The following is a 15,853-nucleotide window of genomic DNA, read 5'->3' as shown; positions in this document are numbered from 1 at the left end:
AATCATCCATGTGACACTGCTGAGCAAAGGTTTGGCCCTCCTGCTTTTGGGAGCAAAGTGCAACATGTCTAGCCTCAGAACAGCTTGGCACCGAGAGAGAGAGAGAGAGAGAGAGAGAGAGAGAGAGAGAGAGAGAGAGATCCCACAAGCAATATCAAGCCAGTTAGATTTTCTCCCCTTTAAATAATTGACACATAAGATAGTTTGGACTGGAAGCTGCTTTAGCAAGAGCATAGCATGTGCTTCATTTCAGAGTTTGTGAGTAAAGTGGACCAAATCAAGCTCTGTGAAAGACTGGCTGGGAATGTTGTCTTTATTGGCCCAGACAATTAACATGGTCACCTTTTTCCTTGTTACTGTAACATATCAAAATGTCTTTGTTGGCAGGTAGGATTATTTGCATTGAACGTACCGTTCTCTTGTTACAAAGGCCCCCTTTGTATAAGGCTGTTGGTGCTGACATCACTGAACTGACTGGTCCTGTCAAACTAGATGAGCTGGATTCTGCAACCCAAGTCAATTCCATTTGTACTGTAAGAGGTTAGTAAGCTTTTCCCAAAGCAAAAGTTGATCAGTCTTTCTTGCGTACTGGAAACCTTAATTTCATTGTGTTTTATCTTGCCCTTCCTCCAAAAAGCTTAGGGCAGTTTGCATGGCTTCTCCCCATCTTAAATTTCCAGCAACCCCGTGATGCATGTTAGGTGGGAGTGTATGTGATAGGCCCAGGATTGCCCAGCATCACTTCATAGCTTTGTTGAGATTTTAAACTGGGTCCCCCCTCAGTCCTTGTCCAACTTTCTAGCACTACAACTCACTAGTACTTTTTAGGTGGTGTATGGAATAATAAAACAGAAATGAAAAATGGTGTATGCTATTGGGATAAATTGAAAGATACCTCACTGTAGCTTTATGTGGCATTATTAGCAGATATTACATTTATATAGATCTAAGTCCAGGTTTATATGAACTGGGTTTATATAAACTTTTGCAGTACTTCTTAAAATGAAGGTCAATTTATAGATGGGTACTTGTACTTTGTAGAATGTTTGCTCCATTACTATTTCTAATTTGTTTTCCCCTGTAACACTTAGCATATCAGCTACTTTGTTCATAACCCTAGCCCTTACCTGTATTCTACTAATCAATGGCAATTTTTAACAGAATTTGATCTCAAGTCAGCAATAGGGATTGAACCACCCAAAGGCATCAACATTGCCCACCTTTACAGAAGTGCAGCCCCTGTGTGATATCGCAGGTTGTGAAGGTGGCAGGCATTCCCTCAGTTATTTAATATGTTTGTTCCCTACAGATGTAGGCATTTTTCCAGTTGCATCTTCTAAGGGCACATGTGTGCCAGCTATTTTTCTCGGGCTAAGTCCTGGGAACAGCTGGTGGAGTCCCTCATTTAGATCTCTCTTTCCAATTCCTTTTGCAAAAGGTTGAGTACTTTACTAAAGAAACACATGTTTCCCTGCAATGTTCCTAGTGATGTCTGGACAAACTTTACCAGGAACATTGCTCTCTTCTCCATTTGGCGATCTACTCACAAGGATAAAAGCTTCAGGGAGCTATGCCACATAGTAGACGTTAATCACTACTTGCAAGCAGAGTCACAGTGCAGTGGTGAATGCTCCTCTTCCCCCATGTGTTCAAGGGGACAGGGCAGAGATGGAAGAATTTCCTTTCCCACATTCTTCCCCATCTCTTAACAGGTATGGGAAGAGCAGAGGGAGGGGAAAATAATATATTTCTCTCCTTTGCCTTTCTTCTTTCATTTCAAACCCATCTTTCACTGCTAAATCCTTAGACAGAGCAGCGCAGTAGAGGAGGAATAATTATGTTTTCCCCTCCTTGCATCCCTTCAACATGAAGGAAGTTTACAGAGGGAACCAGCAAGTAGTGACGCTGTTGCTGCTCACCCTTAAGCTCTGGAACATTTGGGTCAAATAGGGAATAGATAGTGGCTCCTGCTAGGCTCTTCCACCAGGTATAGGCCTAAAATGGGCAGAGAGTCACAAAAGCCTTTTCTCCTGCTGCCATTTCAGATCAGGTGAGTAGGCCTGCCCCATATACAGTACAGGACAAATACAGTAAAACAATCAAGTAAATCAAGTAAAACAATATAAATACTTAACTGACCAATCATGTTGGTTCTGCCCCCCCCCCCCCAATACATTGGTGATGCCCATGAAAGGAGGCCTATAACATCAACAATTGTTAATCACTGAATGTCTGTTTGGGAGCTACGTCACTTTTGAGTACAATCCTCTGCAGCATCACCTAGCTGGTTGTATATAAGTAAAGCTACAGCAAATGGCTGCAGTTACGGTATGGCACTTGCTTTCAGTTGATATTTTTTCCTCTTCTGTACAGCAAAAGCTCCCATTTCAGAATGTTTTATTACATTCACTTAATACTAATGTGTGTTTGAAACGGTGGCCTCTGCTCCTCATATTTCTGAATAATGATAATTGATTCACTTGTTTAGGTAGCTTTGCACCCTATTTCAAACTTACTGCCTGTATTACCTAATTTAAACATTGGCTTAGTCGCCAGTGTGACAGAGCAGCTAGAGTGCTTGGCTTGGGTCGGAATTCAAATCCGTGCTCAGGAGTTCAGCTTAATTAGGGAGTGGCGTTTGGTGACCTCATTATGTCACCAAACATAATTGTGTTATCTCTTAATGTCATCTCAGAGGTAATACTTATTTGACAGGATCAATGCAAGGATAAGTTTGGGAAAACCAGTATTTACCAGCTTGAGTTCCCTAGAGGGAAAGTGAGATGCAAATGTGACCAGTCAGTCTGCTGCACTTAATCTATTGATGCTTCTCACTGTGGTTCAGTCTTTCCTTGAGAATTACTACTTTTTTTTACATACAGTTGGAAATAGCTGTCAATCCTAAAATGTTTCGGAAACTCCTAAGATTGGATATGAAGCAACAAAAAGTCTTACATGGATGCTTTCCTTTTTTTCACTTTAAATAAAGTGTTCCAGCCTTGCTACTCCAGTATACCGTATTTTTCGGACTATAGGACGCACCGGCCCATAGGACGCACCTAGTTTTCAGGGGGGGAAATCAAGGGAAAAAAATATTATTTCCCCCCCCCGCAGCTCTGGGAGCAGCGGACAGGCTGCACGCAGCCTGTCCGCTACTCCAAGACCTTCTCCCTGCTTTTGCGGGAGGTGGCGGAATTCCCCCACCTCCCGCAAAAGCCCACAGGAGCCCCGCGCGACTCCTGCGGGTTTTCGACCAGGAGGGAGAAGGGACTGAAACGGCCAGTCAGTCCCTTCTCCCTCCTCGGGGAAAAGCCCCCAAGAGCGGCGCGCTCTTTAAAGGGTGTGCGGCTCCTGCAGGCTTTTCTAGGAGGTGGGGGAATTCCCCCCCTCGTAGAAAAGCCAGCAGAAGCCGCGGAGCCCCTTTAAAGAGCACGAGGCTTTTGCGGGCTTTTGCGGGAGGTGGGGGAATTCCCCCATCTCCCGCAAAAGCCCAAAGGAGGGAGAAGGGACTGACTCGGCCAGTCAGTCCCTTCTCCCTCCTTGGGGAAAAGCCCTCAAGAGCCGCTTGCTCTTTAAAGGGTGTGCGGCTCCTGCGGGCTTTTCTAGGAGGTGGGGGAATTCCCCCACCTCCTAGAAAAGCCGCGGAGCCCCTTTAAAGAGCGCGCGGCTTTTGCCTGCTTTTGCGCGAGGTGGGGGAATTCCCCCATCTCCCGCAAAAGCCCAAAGGAGGGAGAAGGGACTGACTCGGCCAGTCAGTCCCTTCTCCCTCCTTGGGGAAAAGCCCCCAAGAGCCGCTTGCTCTTTAAAGGGTGTGCGGCTCCTGCGGGCTTTTCTAGGAGGTGGGGGAATTCCCCCACCTCCTAGAAAAGCCGCGGAGCCCCTTTAAAGAGCGCGCGGCTTTTGCCTGCTTTTGCGCGAGGTGGGGGAATTCCCCCATCTCCCGCAAAAGCCCAAAGGAGGGAGAAGGGACTGACTCGGCCAGTCAGTCCCTTCTCCCTCCTTGGGGAAAAGCCCCCAAGAGCCGCTTGCTCTTTAAAGGGTGTGCGGCTCCTGCGGGCTTTTCTAGGAGGTGGGGGAATTCCCCCACCTCCTAGAAAAGCCGCGGAGCCCCTTTAAAGAGCGCGCGGCTTTTGCCTGCTTTTGCGGGAGGTGGGGGAATTCCCCCATCTCCCGCAAAAGCCCAAAGGAGGGTTGGAGAGTAGCAGGAGGGCGTCGCGCGCCTTCCCGCTGCCCCCCATCCTCTGGGGCTGGCGATGGGGGAAGTGCTGCTTTCCCCACCGCCAGCCTCGAAGCCGGGTTGGAGGGTAGCGGCAAGGCGTCGCGCGCCTTCCCGCTGCCCCCCATCCTCTGGGGCTGGCGATGGGGGAAGCGCTGCTTTCCCCACCGCCAGCCTCGAAGCCGGGTTGGAGGGTAGCGGCAAGGCGTCGCGCGCCTTCCCGCTGCCCCCCATCCTCTGGGGCTGGCGATGGGGGAAGCGCTGCTTTCCCCACCGCCAGCCTCGAAGCCGGGTTGGAGGGTAGCGGCAAGGCGTCGCGCGCCTTCCCGCTGCCCCCCATCCTCTGGGGCTGGCGATGGGGGAAGCGCTGCTTTCCCCACCGCCAGCCTCGAAGCCGGGTTGGAGGGTAGCGGCAAGGCGTCGCGCCCCTTCCCGCTGCCCCCCATCCTCTGGGGCTGGCGATGGGGGAAGCGCTGCTTTCCCCACCGCCAGCCTCGAAGCCGGGTTGGAGGGTAGCGGCAAGGCGTCGCGCGCCTTCTCGCTGCCCCCCATCCTCTGGGGCTGGCGATGGGGGAAGCGCTGCTTTCCCCCACCGCCAGCCTCAAAGAGCAGACTCTCCTGGCTTCAGCGGAAGCAACGCGAAGCCTCCGGAGCGCAGGCTTCGGAGGCTTCGCATTGCTATCGCTGAAGCCGAGGAGTCTGCATTCGCTCCATAGGACGCACACACATTTCCCCTTCATTTTTGGAGGGGAAAAAGTGCGTCCTATGGTCCGAAAAATACGGTACATGACATTGCCAGTTTTGATTCTCCAACATTTTAGTTTACCATAGAATTAAGTGCCTCTTACTCAACATAACAAGGATTACTAGGTGATTGGCCTTTGACATAAACACTGTAGGCTTGGCAACTGTAATCCCTTTACTTGCAGGTGTCCCAAGATTATCCATTTGTATGTTTTGCTCACAAACAGTGCTACATCCTTAATGTTTACTGCTTGGATCAACAAAACGCCATTGTTCTAAATCTTTTTACTAGCCTTCCCATAAAATGCCCCATTTATTTGCTTTATAATACTTGGCAACAATGCTTCGCGATCCAGAATATCTCTCTGACCTTCGGTTCCCTAATGTTTCTAGTCACGTATGTCAGGGTTTTTTAGCGGTTTCAGTTTCCAATTATGTGGATATAAATAAAAAGTAAGTCCCGGTTTTAGACCATTGTAAATGTTTTAAGAAAGCTATCTTATCTGTTGATATTCCACACCCCTCCCTCTGGCATTTTCCAGATATAGGATTGAAACCATTGTGACTAAGAACATTTGCTCTCTAATGTAGAATAGTGAAAGAATTTTTAAAAGCTGTCGGGTGAGAACATAATAAGAGCCCTGCTGAAGCAGGCCAAAGGCCCATCTATTCTAGCATACTGTTCTCACAGTGGCCAGCCTAACGCTTATGAGAAGCCCGCAAGCAGGCAAAAACACAACAGTTGTCTATCGTTACTAGTATTCAGAAACATACTGTTGCAGATTTGGAGTACTAGATTCTATTAGTTTATAGTAGAAATTAATGAATGTCAGGATTTAGCTAATATTTGGAGCAATGAAGGAAAGATTCCAGCCCAATGGAAAATACAGGCTAAACTTCCTTTCCAATCCTTGCCTGGGATCGAGATGTTAACATGACAAAAGGTGGTGATGGCCCATATTGGAGAGAGGAATCCTTGGGCCTGGGCAGACAGAGGTTGCCAAGATGTGTGTGTGAGGTGACAGGAAAAGAGTGTATTTAGCAAGGTGTTCTGGGAACAAGAAGGAAGAACAAAAACAGAATCATTCTGTCAGGCTAGCTGGGAGCAATGCGTTGGACTCCAGTGCTGCACTGCCGTGGGGAACAAGCCCCTCTTGAGATGACCGTGCAGTAAGAGCAGGACTCCCTCCAGCCAAACTCAAGTGTTAAATATGTGAATAAATCATCTTTCTTAAAGCTATGACAGTCTCTGCCTCATCTTGATTCTAAGAGGAACACAGACCCTGGGTGAGCACCTGGAAATTCCCTGGATTCCCTCTACCACTCAACAGGGATAGGAGTGGCACACAACCTCTGTAACAATGTTGTCTCTGATACTGGAAGTAGTACACAGCCATAATGAATCGTAGCCAATGGAAGCTTTATTCTCCATAAATTTGCCTACTCCCCTTTTAAAGCTGCCCAGGTTGGTGGCCATCGCTACATCTTCTGGTAGTGCATCCCCAAGTTGTGTTGTGTATGAAAACATGTGAATTGCCTTTGATGGGTCTTTTAAATAAATGGCATTAGAAGAATGGTTTCTAGATGTTGTGAAGCTAATCTAAAGATATTTTCAAAATGAAACAGGTTGTCATATACCTGAAATCCCCCCTGCCCCCGCTTTATGAAAAAAATGCTTTATTTTGGCAGAGAAAAAGGAGCCATCCTATAACAAGCCAAGAGCTTTGGTCACCTCTGATGTTTGTGTCAATGGCTATTAAGCCTTTAGAAACATTTCCTTTCTTTTTTCCAGGCACTGTTGCTGGTGTTAATGAAAGAACTGCTTTCTCATGGCCTGCGTGTAACAGATGTGGCAATGGGAAAGTAGAGCAGCGTCCACAAGACAGGTAAGAACAAGCTTGTGCCAACTGACATACAGATAAGGGCAGTCCTATTGGGCACTGTATATTTGGAGTCTCAGCCTTTTGGCAGAGTGCATTGCCAAAAGCTTTAAGGAAATTTAGAAGTAAAGGGATAAGAGAAAAGTTCCCTTAATGTAGTGTTGGGCAATTTGTGGCCTTACCAAATTTTGATCAAGATGTTACAAAGGTGTTTCTATTTAATTTCATCTAGTGGATTAAGAGTTGTGGTACAGAGATATATCTCATATTTTAATGTTACACCCCTCTGGGTTTTTTTTAATATAATTACCCAGCCAATTGTTTCTCAAAGAAGCATCAGAATACTTGGATATGAGTCTTCCCCAAATAGGCAGTGTGCCCAGATATAGAGGACTTCCCACTAAGCTTTCTTTCCTCCTTCCCAATGCACATTCAAGCAGCACAACTGGACGTTACAGAGAATGGGAATTATGTGTATGTCTCCTATAATTTCTGTCCATCTCCTTCCCTCTGCTTGATCAAATAACACAAGCTCTGGACCTCAGGAAGAGAGGAATGGATGGGGAATGTGAAGGGGGCAAAGCATGGCTCTATTAAACCCTCTGCATATGGACACTGACTGGGCCCACTTGGAGCTGTGTCGGTTTATAAAACTGAATAGCACGAAGAAAGTAAAAAGGAAATATTTTATCTCCTAAGACATTTTGTTCTCTTCGCCATCCAATAAAATTGATTGGCAGTATAGTTGGGAGAGACAAAAAGTACTATTTTGTGCATGCAGCACATAACATTTGTAATTCAGTGCCACCGGATGCCATTTTATAGGGTTAGACAGAACCAGAGGGAATGGATCTGTCAATCGTTGCTGTAACTAAGAACAAAACCTGTATCTCTATGAATATTGGTGGGAACAAACAACACAGGATGGATTTCTCATAATCTCCTCCTCGTTCACAATGCATTCCATCAGGCTGTAGCATAAGGAGGCATGGAAAGTATGGCTCCTCCATCAGCTCTGCTGAGAGACCAGGTCCACTGAGTTTCTCCTTTTGGAGTTGTTTCCGTTTCAGCTGGATATAACGTTACCTGAAGAATTGGTGCCTGCGTTGTTTGCCTCTTTCTTCTTCATCCTCCCCTCTCCCCCCCCTTCCCCCCTCACGTGTCTTTTAGATTGTAAGCCTGTGGGCAGGGAACAGCTTGTTTTTAGTAATCTTATGTAAGCCACTCTGGGAGCTTTTTTGGCAAAAGAGCACGTTAAAAAAAAAAAGATATAAAAACAAATAACCCCTGAACAAAATTTCCTAAGGACATTACTGCTGGAATATTGGAATAAAATAGCAGGGTAGGATTGAGGGGTACTTAACTCTGCTGCTTCTCTCACATGCATGTGCCTTCCTAATTAGTTTTTCCTTAAACTGGGTTAATTTTGGTCTTCAAGCCTTGCTGGGGGGAAGCATGGGGGAGTAATTGGTGAGTATGGAAAGGTTAAGCTCCCTTCTTACCCCTGTTCTTCCTTTCAGATTCCTTCTTCCCTGGCATTACCATTATGAAGAGAACATGGGGGAAAGGGGGAAAGATAGCTTTTAGTTCTCCTAGCAAATGATGTGTGTGGTGTAGTGGTTAAGAGCGATGGACTCGTAATCTGGTGAACCGGGTTCGCTTCCCCGCTCCTCCACATGCAGCTGCTGGGTGACCTTGGGCCAGTCACACTTCTCTGAAGTCTCTCAGCCCCATTCACCTCACAGAGTGTTTGTTGTGGGGGAGGAAGGGAAAGGAGAATGTTAGCCGCTTTGAGACTCCTTTGGGTAGTGATAAAGCGGGATATCAAATCCAAACTCCCCTTCTTCTTCTTCTTCTTCTTCTTCTTCTTCTTCTTCTTCTTCTTCTTCTTCTTCTTCAAAATTCACATCAAGAAGACTGATTTTGGTCACCTTCAAACTGTCAAAGGAATAAAGAAAAATGAGGTGCTGGATGCACATATAACATGGACCTTTCCCTGTATTTCAGAGGCTTGCTCTACTGCAACCAATGTTGTGATGCCATAACTTCACCACTTCTCAAGATGCACCTGGAAGTCTTTCTGCACTGCCAGTCCAGACCACTGTGCATAGTAAAAGTAAAGGTATGAGAAGAACAAAATACAGGTTATAAGACTTGTTTATGTCCTTTAAAAAATACAGCTTAATATAATAAAAAATATATAAGCTGTTTAACATAAAAGTAATAACAATATGACATTTAGTAAAATTTGACACATCAAACCAAGTTGGTAATGGGCACTCGAAGAAGCCACTGAGGTCACCTTGATCTGTCTTCACAATGATGGATCTAGGAGCACTCCCAAACTACTGTATGTACCTGCTCTTTCAGAGGGAGTGCAGCCCAGTTCCTGGGTACCACCTATCCACAGGGTCTCTGTCTCGACAGGACTGAGTTGCAGTTGATGAGCTGTCATCTGACCCATGACTGCATCCAAGCACTGGCTGGGGACACGCACAAACTCTACCAGTTCATATGTTACAGAGAAATAGGATTGTTCTGAGACGTGTGCCAATTTCTGGAATGAACAACCTTACCTGAAGAAAGATATTCTTTAATTGCAATGCTCAGAACCCTTTTTTATGGGACATTTATAATGTAGATGAACTTGGTTGATCTGTAAAGAGTTAGGGGTGGATTGCCATGTGGAGTGATCTGCCTTAGAATTTGGACTACAGGGCCTTCAGAAACAAATGGAACAGATGCTCCTTTGTTAGTTCCAATTTCTAGAGAAATACTTCCAAGTATATATGGACCAAGGACTAGTAATATTTCTATGGCAAGGTTTGATAACCTTCAACCCACCACATGTTGTTTGTCTCCAACTCCTGGCCAGCATGGGCCAATGGTCAGGGTTAATGGAAGTTGTGTTCCAACATCTGGAGCCTCACACATTAGCCACCCTTGCCCAATGGGAGAAGGGACAAGAATTTAAAGCTCTGCTCCAATGTTATTATTCATTTGTATCATGATGACTCAGGGCAGGCTACAATGTGTCTTTATCTTTCACTCTGACTTCACAAGGCTGTTTAGGAGGCTAAGATGAGATAGAGCTGCTTCCCCAAGGCCACCTATTGAATTTCAAGATTTAACAAAGTTTTCAGTCTGTCAGCTATGTCCTGTTGAATTATAAATCCACGGTGCAACTCTTTTCTAAAATAATATTTCTGCAATAATTTCTAAGGTCTTAAATGTGGGGAAATTTCTTTGAGGGGTTTTACTGGGATCATGATCATGTTATGTAGCATACAACAACTTGTTGGGAACTTAGACCTTAAGGGACATAAGTTGATTTCTGTTTGGCTTTATCATAATCAAGAGGACAGATCATTATAGGCATACAATTTTAACTTTTACTAAATACTGTTGTTGTTTTATGTAGCCAAATAAAATTTAAACATGATTCTTTTCTTTATCTCCATGTGTTATATTAGCTGCTGCAAAATACAATTTCTTCACTCCTGGAGTCCTCCCCCTCTGAAAATGGGGTATGTATACTTAAAAACACATTGATTAAAGAAATTGAAATGTCATCATTCTAGCTGTAAAAAGGTGGGCTGAGTCACATGAAGGCGCAATGGACATGGGCAATTGATAATGGTTTAAGTTTACTGAAGTATCAATAAAAACAATTGTCTCTGTAGAAAACGCAAATATTAATTGATTCACCTTTTGGTCTAAAGATCCTTTCTCTTGGATGCTTGGAATGTTCCCTAGAGGCAGTTTGGTTTTCACTTAATTTGAACACAGACAGAACAATTCTGTACATGTCTACTCAGAATTAAGTCCCATTGCATTCAGTGGGACTTACTCCCAGGGAAGTGTATATATGATTAGCAAACCTGATTAAGCAATTTTTGTGATACTGTATTTATCACATTTTAATTCACATTTGTTTATCAAAGTGATTGTTTTTCAAACTTATTAGGAATGTAATAATAATAATGACAATAATAATAACTCCCACCTGCCCTTCACACTTGACCAAGGCTAGTTACAACAATTAAAACATGATCATAAAAGCAGTTGAAAACTACTTGCAGTTGCAGAAATGAGGTGTATGCATGCTACTTTTCTTTTTGAGCAAGGAAAAACAAGAAATTTTACTTTGGATATCACCTTGCACTGGGTATAATTTCAGCTGTTTGGTGACTGGGACAAAATGTACAAGATTGTTTGTTTTAATGAATGTGCTTTATCATTACAGAGTTATGAAGTGAAGAGTGTGCTGGGAAAAGAGGTGGGGTTTTTATATTGTTATGTTCAGTCTGTAACCAGCCACCCAACTAGCTATGTTGGATTGGAAGAAATTGTTCTCCCAGATGCAGGAAGAAACTAAAGGAAATACCGTCTGCTACTCTGTCTATGAACTTTGTAATATAGTTATTTATGGACTATTCTTGTATATAATGTGTAATGCAGACATGATAAATACTGCATTTTAAAAAGAGATTACTCTGAAAAGAAACTGCTATTTTTTTGAACGTGGACATTGGGCATGTGCCAGGCAATATTAAGCATGTTCAGCTTCCATTGATTTTCATGAGAGAAGGTAAATGGATGTGCTTCTACATCTGCCATTGAAACCAGTGGAACTTGCAAATGCTTAACTGTGATGGGACTTTTTCTACTGTGTATGTTTTTCTGGTAATCCATAAGTAATTTTTGGAGCACTGAAGCGAAATGTATTTTTGTAACAATTGTCTTGATCTATCTGTAAGGTATTTTTTGTAACGGGTTTCCCAAGCTATCCTCCCCACCTCCCCCAGTAGATGTAAAAATCAATTATGCATGTTTGAAGAGGTATTTTAAAATAATTTATCTATACGTTTTAACATAAACTGTGGCTGTTACTCCAGTAACATATGTTCTAATGAAGCTTTCCTGAATGGTATGCATTGAAACTGTGTGTCTAATATTACATGGAGTAATGCTAATTTATATTTGTTACAAAAATTGATTAAATATTACAAAGAGTTAAAGAAGTCTTTTTTTCCTGCTGATGAAGGGTGTCGGGGGCATGTGTGCAGCATTAACCATCATCTAAATATAAATACTGAACTGCTGTATCTTTAAAACAAATTCACATAAATGGGCTATAATAGTTCATAAAAACTAAAGAACAGTGGCTTCAGAATAGTTTCTAACCATATCAGATATATTGTGATTTTAAACATATTGTCATTTTATCTACACACTTATTTCTCTAAGGAATCATAATAATTTTTTGCACCAAACAAAATAAAATAAGTTTGCTTTAAACTGTTTTTAATTGGACTTGAAATGTTTTAACCCAACCTAGGTAAAGGGCAGGTGCTGGTGATAATAATATATGTTAATAATACCACAATCCTACAAATATCAGGTGAAATCCTGGGAACAGCTAGACTTTCTTGTGATAGTTGTGATACAAAGTCTTGTACGTGTATGAACTGCTTTTGCAGAGAACAGGGAACTCCCTGCATACATTCGCATACTCAGGTGTTGAATTTCTGTATTGGAGGTGGAGAGAGATAGAGATAATATATTGGGATCTTGAATCCTAAGCATGCATACTTCAGGTTTGTTTGTTTGTGAATTATCAGATTCCAAAATTTTCAGAACAGTGCCTAGAGACTTCAAGTTTGTGCCTACCTATTTGTAATTCTAAAATGAGTAATAGTTCTGCCTTATTTGGGGCTTTTAGCCAAGAAGCAGTATGAAATCTAGGCATATTTTCTATGGGCAACAAAAAGAAAGTGGCTCACGTTTTTATTGTTTTTAGCAGTGGAAAGGGGGGTTTCCTTGATGGACAGAAAGGTTGGATGTAAATGTTTTAAATGCTACCCTCTTGTGATGAAGCTACAGCTATGCGCCTTGCTGTGCACTTGGAAGCCATCACTATGACTTCCCAACACACACACACACGGAACGAAATACATGCATGTGGTCATTGTGTATGACTATTTGGATGCAGATTGTACAGCAGTTCCTAAAAGTGTTTTGTGTGCCGGAATGCTGTCAACATTTGAAGTAACCCAGTAGCATGGCCCTGTAGCAACAACAATAAGGCCAAACCCCCTTTCCTCCCCTCCCCCCAACGATTTGTGTTAAGAGGTAATGAAAGTTCAAGATTTTGAAACCAAGCCAAGGTTATGTTTAGAGCTGGAAAAGTCCTACTAACCCTACTCATATTTGTGTTCTTGTTTACAGGTTCAATCTTTCTGTGGCTTCATTTGCCTTCACAAGCGTCATTACAATCACTGCTTAAAATTACTTCTGCTAGCTATTCAATCTCCTAACCAAACCACCTTCTGTTTGCACTGAGATTTTACCACTTTGCAATGCTGCCCTCTGATGTAAAGATGGCATTTTCAGGAAACATGGTGTACATGTATCTGTTCGAAAACTAACATGTGGATCCAATGCTAGTCTTGCTCATGGTAGACCAAACAAAAATTAATGAACAGAAACAATTTAGGTGCATTAATTTAAAGAGGTGTAATCTGAGTAAAACTTGATTGGCTACAACCCTTTATGTATTCCCCCCAAATATATGTGTGTGTGCAGTTGCACTGAGCGTGTGCTTAAAGTTCAGCTTCTCTCTTGGAGGTTAGGGCAGGATTTCCCAAACTTGGGTCTCCAGCTGTTTTTGGACTGCAACTCCCAGCATTCCTAGCTAGCAGAGTCAATGGTCAGGGATGATGGGAACTGTAGTCCAAAAACAGCTGGAGACCCAAGTTTGGGAAACCCTGGGTTAGGAGCATACAGTTGGTTCTTATGCAGGGTTAACCTCCCACCCCGACTGCAGAAATCTGCAGCTAGTGTGTTTTTGCAATTAAAGAGCAGAGTACAATATGGATACCTTCCCTTTAACTCCCGTTTTATTAGCATCTGTCCACCGTAAAACTGGCATTTAAATGTCATTTAACACAGCATTAATCATGGTGCCTTTTTTTACATGCTTAAAGTCAAGAAACCGCACACTTAACTCTTGCATGGAGCACTATTTCTTGCTGCATCCCCTCAGCAGCTGCCCCCAGCATAATAAATACAAAGTCAAAAGTAAAATTCAAAAGTTTTTTTTTTTATTTTTAGAAATGCTGTAAAAATTTATATAAAAGTTTTGAGCATGCTCAGTCTGTTTCCCCCCTCTTGCTGTTTACAATAAAAAGTATTTGCAAATCATGTGCTTCTTACAAAGTACCGTAGCTGCATCCGTATAAGATAGATGTAGAAAAACGAAAACTATCATTACAAAAATAATTTAGGAAGATAAAAGGAGACATTTAGCTTTTTCTTTCACCCTTTTTTTGGCAAGTTTTGTGGTTAAAAGACCCAAGCTTAGCCCATATTCGAAGAAAGAAACGTGAAAGGCAACACATTTTCACGAGGCGTTTCTTTCCGGCCTTCTAGCTTAGGCTGCTTCTTCCTCAGCAGGGAAGAAGTCCGGAGAGGGGAAAGGCGCCCTTTGGCCCAGTCCGGGGCGCCGCCGCAGGCCTCTCCTCCCCGCAGCCCCCCGCCCCTCCCTCCCGCGCAGCCCCCGCTGCAGTCCTGTGCGGCTCGCTCTGAGGTATTCTGAAGAAGTTCAAAGTCTGTGGCAGAGCCAGCCCGGGGGGCGGCTCCCTCTGCAGCCGGTTACCGGCAGTCCGTGGCCGCGGCCGCCTGCAGGAAAGGGTTGCTGGGCAGCTGCTTGAAGAAGTGCCTGAGGCTGGTGAGGTCCCTGGTGAGCTGCTCGCACTTCTTGTGCAGCCGCTCGTTCTCGGCCGACAGCTCCACCACCTTCTGCTGCATCTCCTGGTTGCGGCGCTTGGCCTTGTCGCGGCTCTTGCGCACGGCGATGTTGTTGCGCTCCCGCCGCTGACGGTACTCCGGGCTGAACCTGTCCACGCACTTCTTGGCGGCGCGCTCTTTGCCGCCGCCCGACGACGACGACCCGGACGAGCGGCTGCTGTAGCTGGACGGCGAGGCGCTGCCCGGAGGCTCCGGGGAGGTGGGCGGCGTGGGCTGCCCGCTCAGGTTGACGATGGTCTGGGCGCAGGTGGCGATCTGAGAGGGCAGCAGCGAGCCCGAGCCCGACGCCTCGTCGCCCCAGTCGGGCTCCTGCTTGACGGCGCCGCGCAGCGGGCCCGGCGGGACGCTGGCGTGCAGCAGGCTGGCCAAGGCGCCGCCCGCGGGCGCGTGCTGAGCCGGAGGAGGAGGAGGCGGCGGCAGGTAGTCCCCGTAGGCGCCGCTGCTTCCTCCGCGCTCGCTGCCCTTGTGGTTGCTGTTGAAGAGGTCGGCGAACAGCTCGTCGTTGCACAGCTCCAAGTTGGGCACGGCCGCCATCGAGTCGATGTAGGAGCTAAAGTCGATGGCGCTCTCGTCCTCGTACATGGCCGGCGCGGCGGCGCTCAGCTCGGCCAGGTCGCGGCTGCCTCCGCCGCCGCCGCCGGGCGCTGCTGACGAGACCTCCTCGGCGCTGGCGCTCATGCCGCCCGCTTTGCACGAAGGACTCAGCGCGCCGCCCGCCTTGGCGTCGTAGAAATTGGCGGGCTCCAGGGAGGACCAGCTCCTGTAGCACGACAGCGAGTCCAGGCAGTCCAGGGTGGCGGCGCTCATGGAGGGCCCGGGGGCCGCGAGGTGAGTGAGCAGCGGGCGGAGAGCCCGTTTTCTCCCCGCTCGCAGGTGGAGGCGGCGCGCGCGTGTGTGAGCGGCGGCGCACCTGGCCGGGCGTGGACTTTGCCTCCGAGTCAGGCCCCTTGCTTTCGGCCTCCCCCGCCCGTCGGCTCCTCTTTGGGACGCTGCTTCACGCCGGACTTCGCCTCCTGTCCGGAGCTGCACGTGTGCGTGTGGGGCAGGGTGAACCTGGCAGCGAGGTGCCGCCTCGGCCCTTTATAGAGGAACCTCGGGCCCCACCTCCTGGCCCTTGTGACTGCGGGAGGGTGTTGCTGGAGAAGCCCCGCGGGGCGGGAAGGGAGGGCGGGGAGAGCCCCGCGCGCTCTCGGGCCTCGCT

At 45.9% G+C, this 15,853-nt stretch overlaps 2 protein-coding genes across 6 annotated transcripts in view; one reads left to right on the top strand and one right to left on the bottom strand.

Moving 5' to 3' along the window:
* SPIDR (scaffold protein involved in DNA repair) overlaps nt 1-12,141 on the top strand; it is a 167,148-nt gene extending 155,007 nt beyond the window's left edge. For 4 of the 5 annotated variants that reach the window (XM_081013837.1, XM_081013835.1, XM_081013834.1 and 1 more), the window contains 5 exons: nt 388-540; nt 6,753-6,846; nt 8,848-8,962; nt 10,314-10,367; nt 11,087-12,141. In XM_081013837.1, the coding sequence (XP_080869963.1) occupies nt 388-540; nt 6,753-6,846; nt 8,848-8,962; nt 10,314-10,367; nt 11,087-11,218 (548 nt within the window). In that variant the 3' untranslated portion in view covers nt 11,219-12,141. Of the gene's footprint in view, nt 1-387; nt 541-6,752; nt 6,847-8,847; nt 8,963-10,313; nt 10,368-11,086 lie in introns of those variants that run through there. The other variant, XR_013988681.1, reaches the window with a different exon arrangement.
* Nucleotides 12,142-13,924: 1,783 nt separating this feature from the next.
* CEBPD (CCAAT enhancer binding protein delta) lies at nt 13,925-15,722 on the bottom strand. The gene has a single exon (XM_081013848.1). The coding sequence runs from the start codon at nt 15,457-15,459 to the stop codon at nt 14,497-14,499; it is 963 nt and encodes a 320-aa protein (XP_080869974.1). The 5' UTR covers nt 15,460-15,722; the 3' UTR covers nt 13,925-14,496.
* Between the last annotated feature and the right edge of the window lie 131 nt (nt 15,723-15,853).

The sequence above is a fragment of the Podarcis pityusensis genome, assembly GCF_964106645.2.
Source record: "Podarcis pityusensis genome assembly, chromosome: 7".
NCBI lineage: Eukaryota > Metazoa > Chordata > Lepidosauria > Squamata > Lacertidae > Podarcis > Podarcis pityusensis.
Note: the sequence above shows the minus strand (reverse complement) of the source record. Positions and strands in the feature narration are given on the sequence as shown.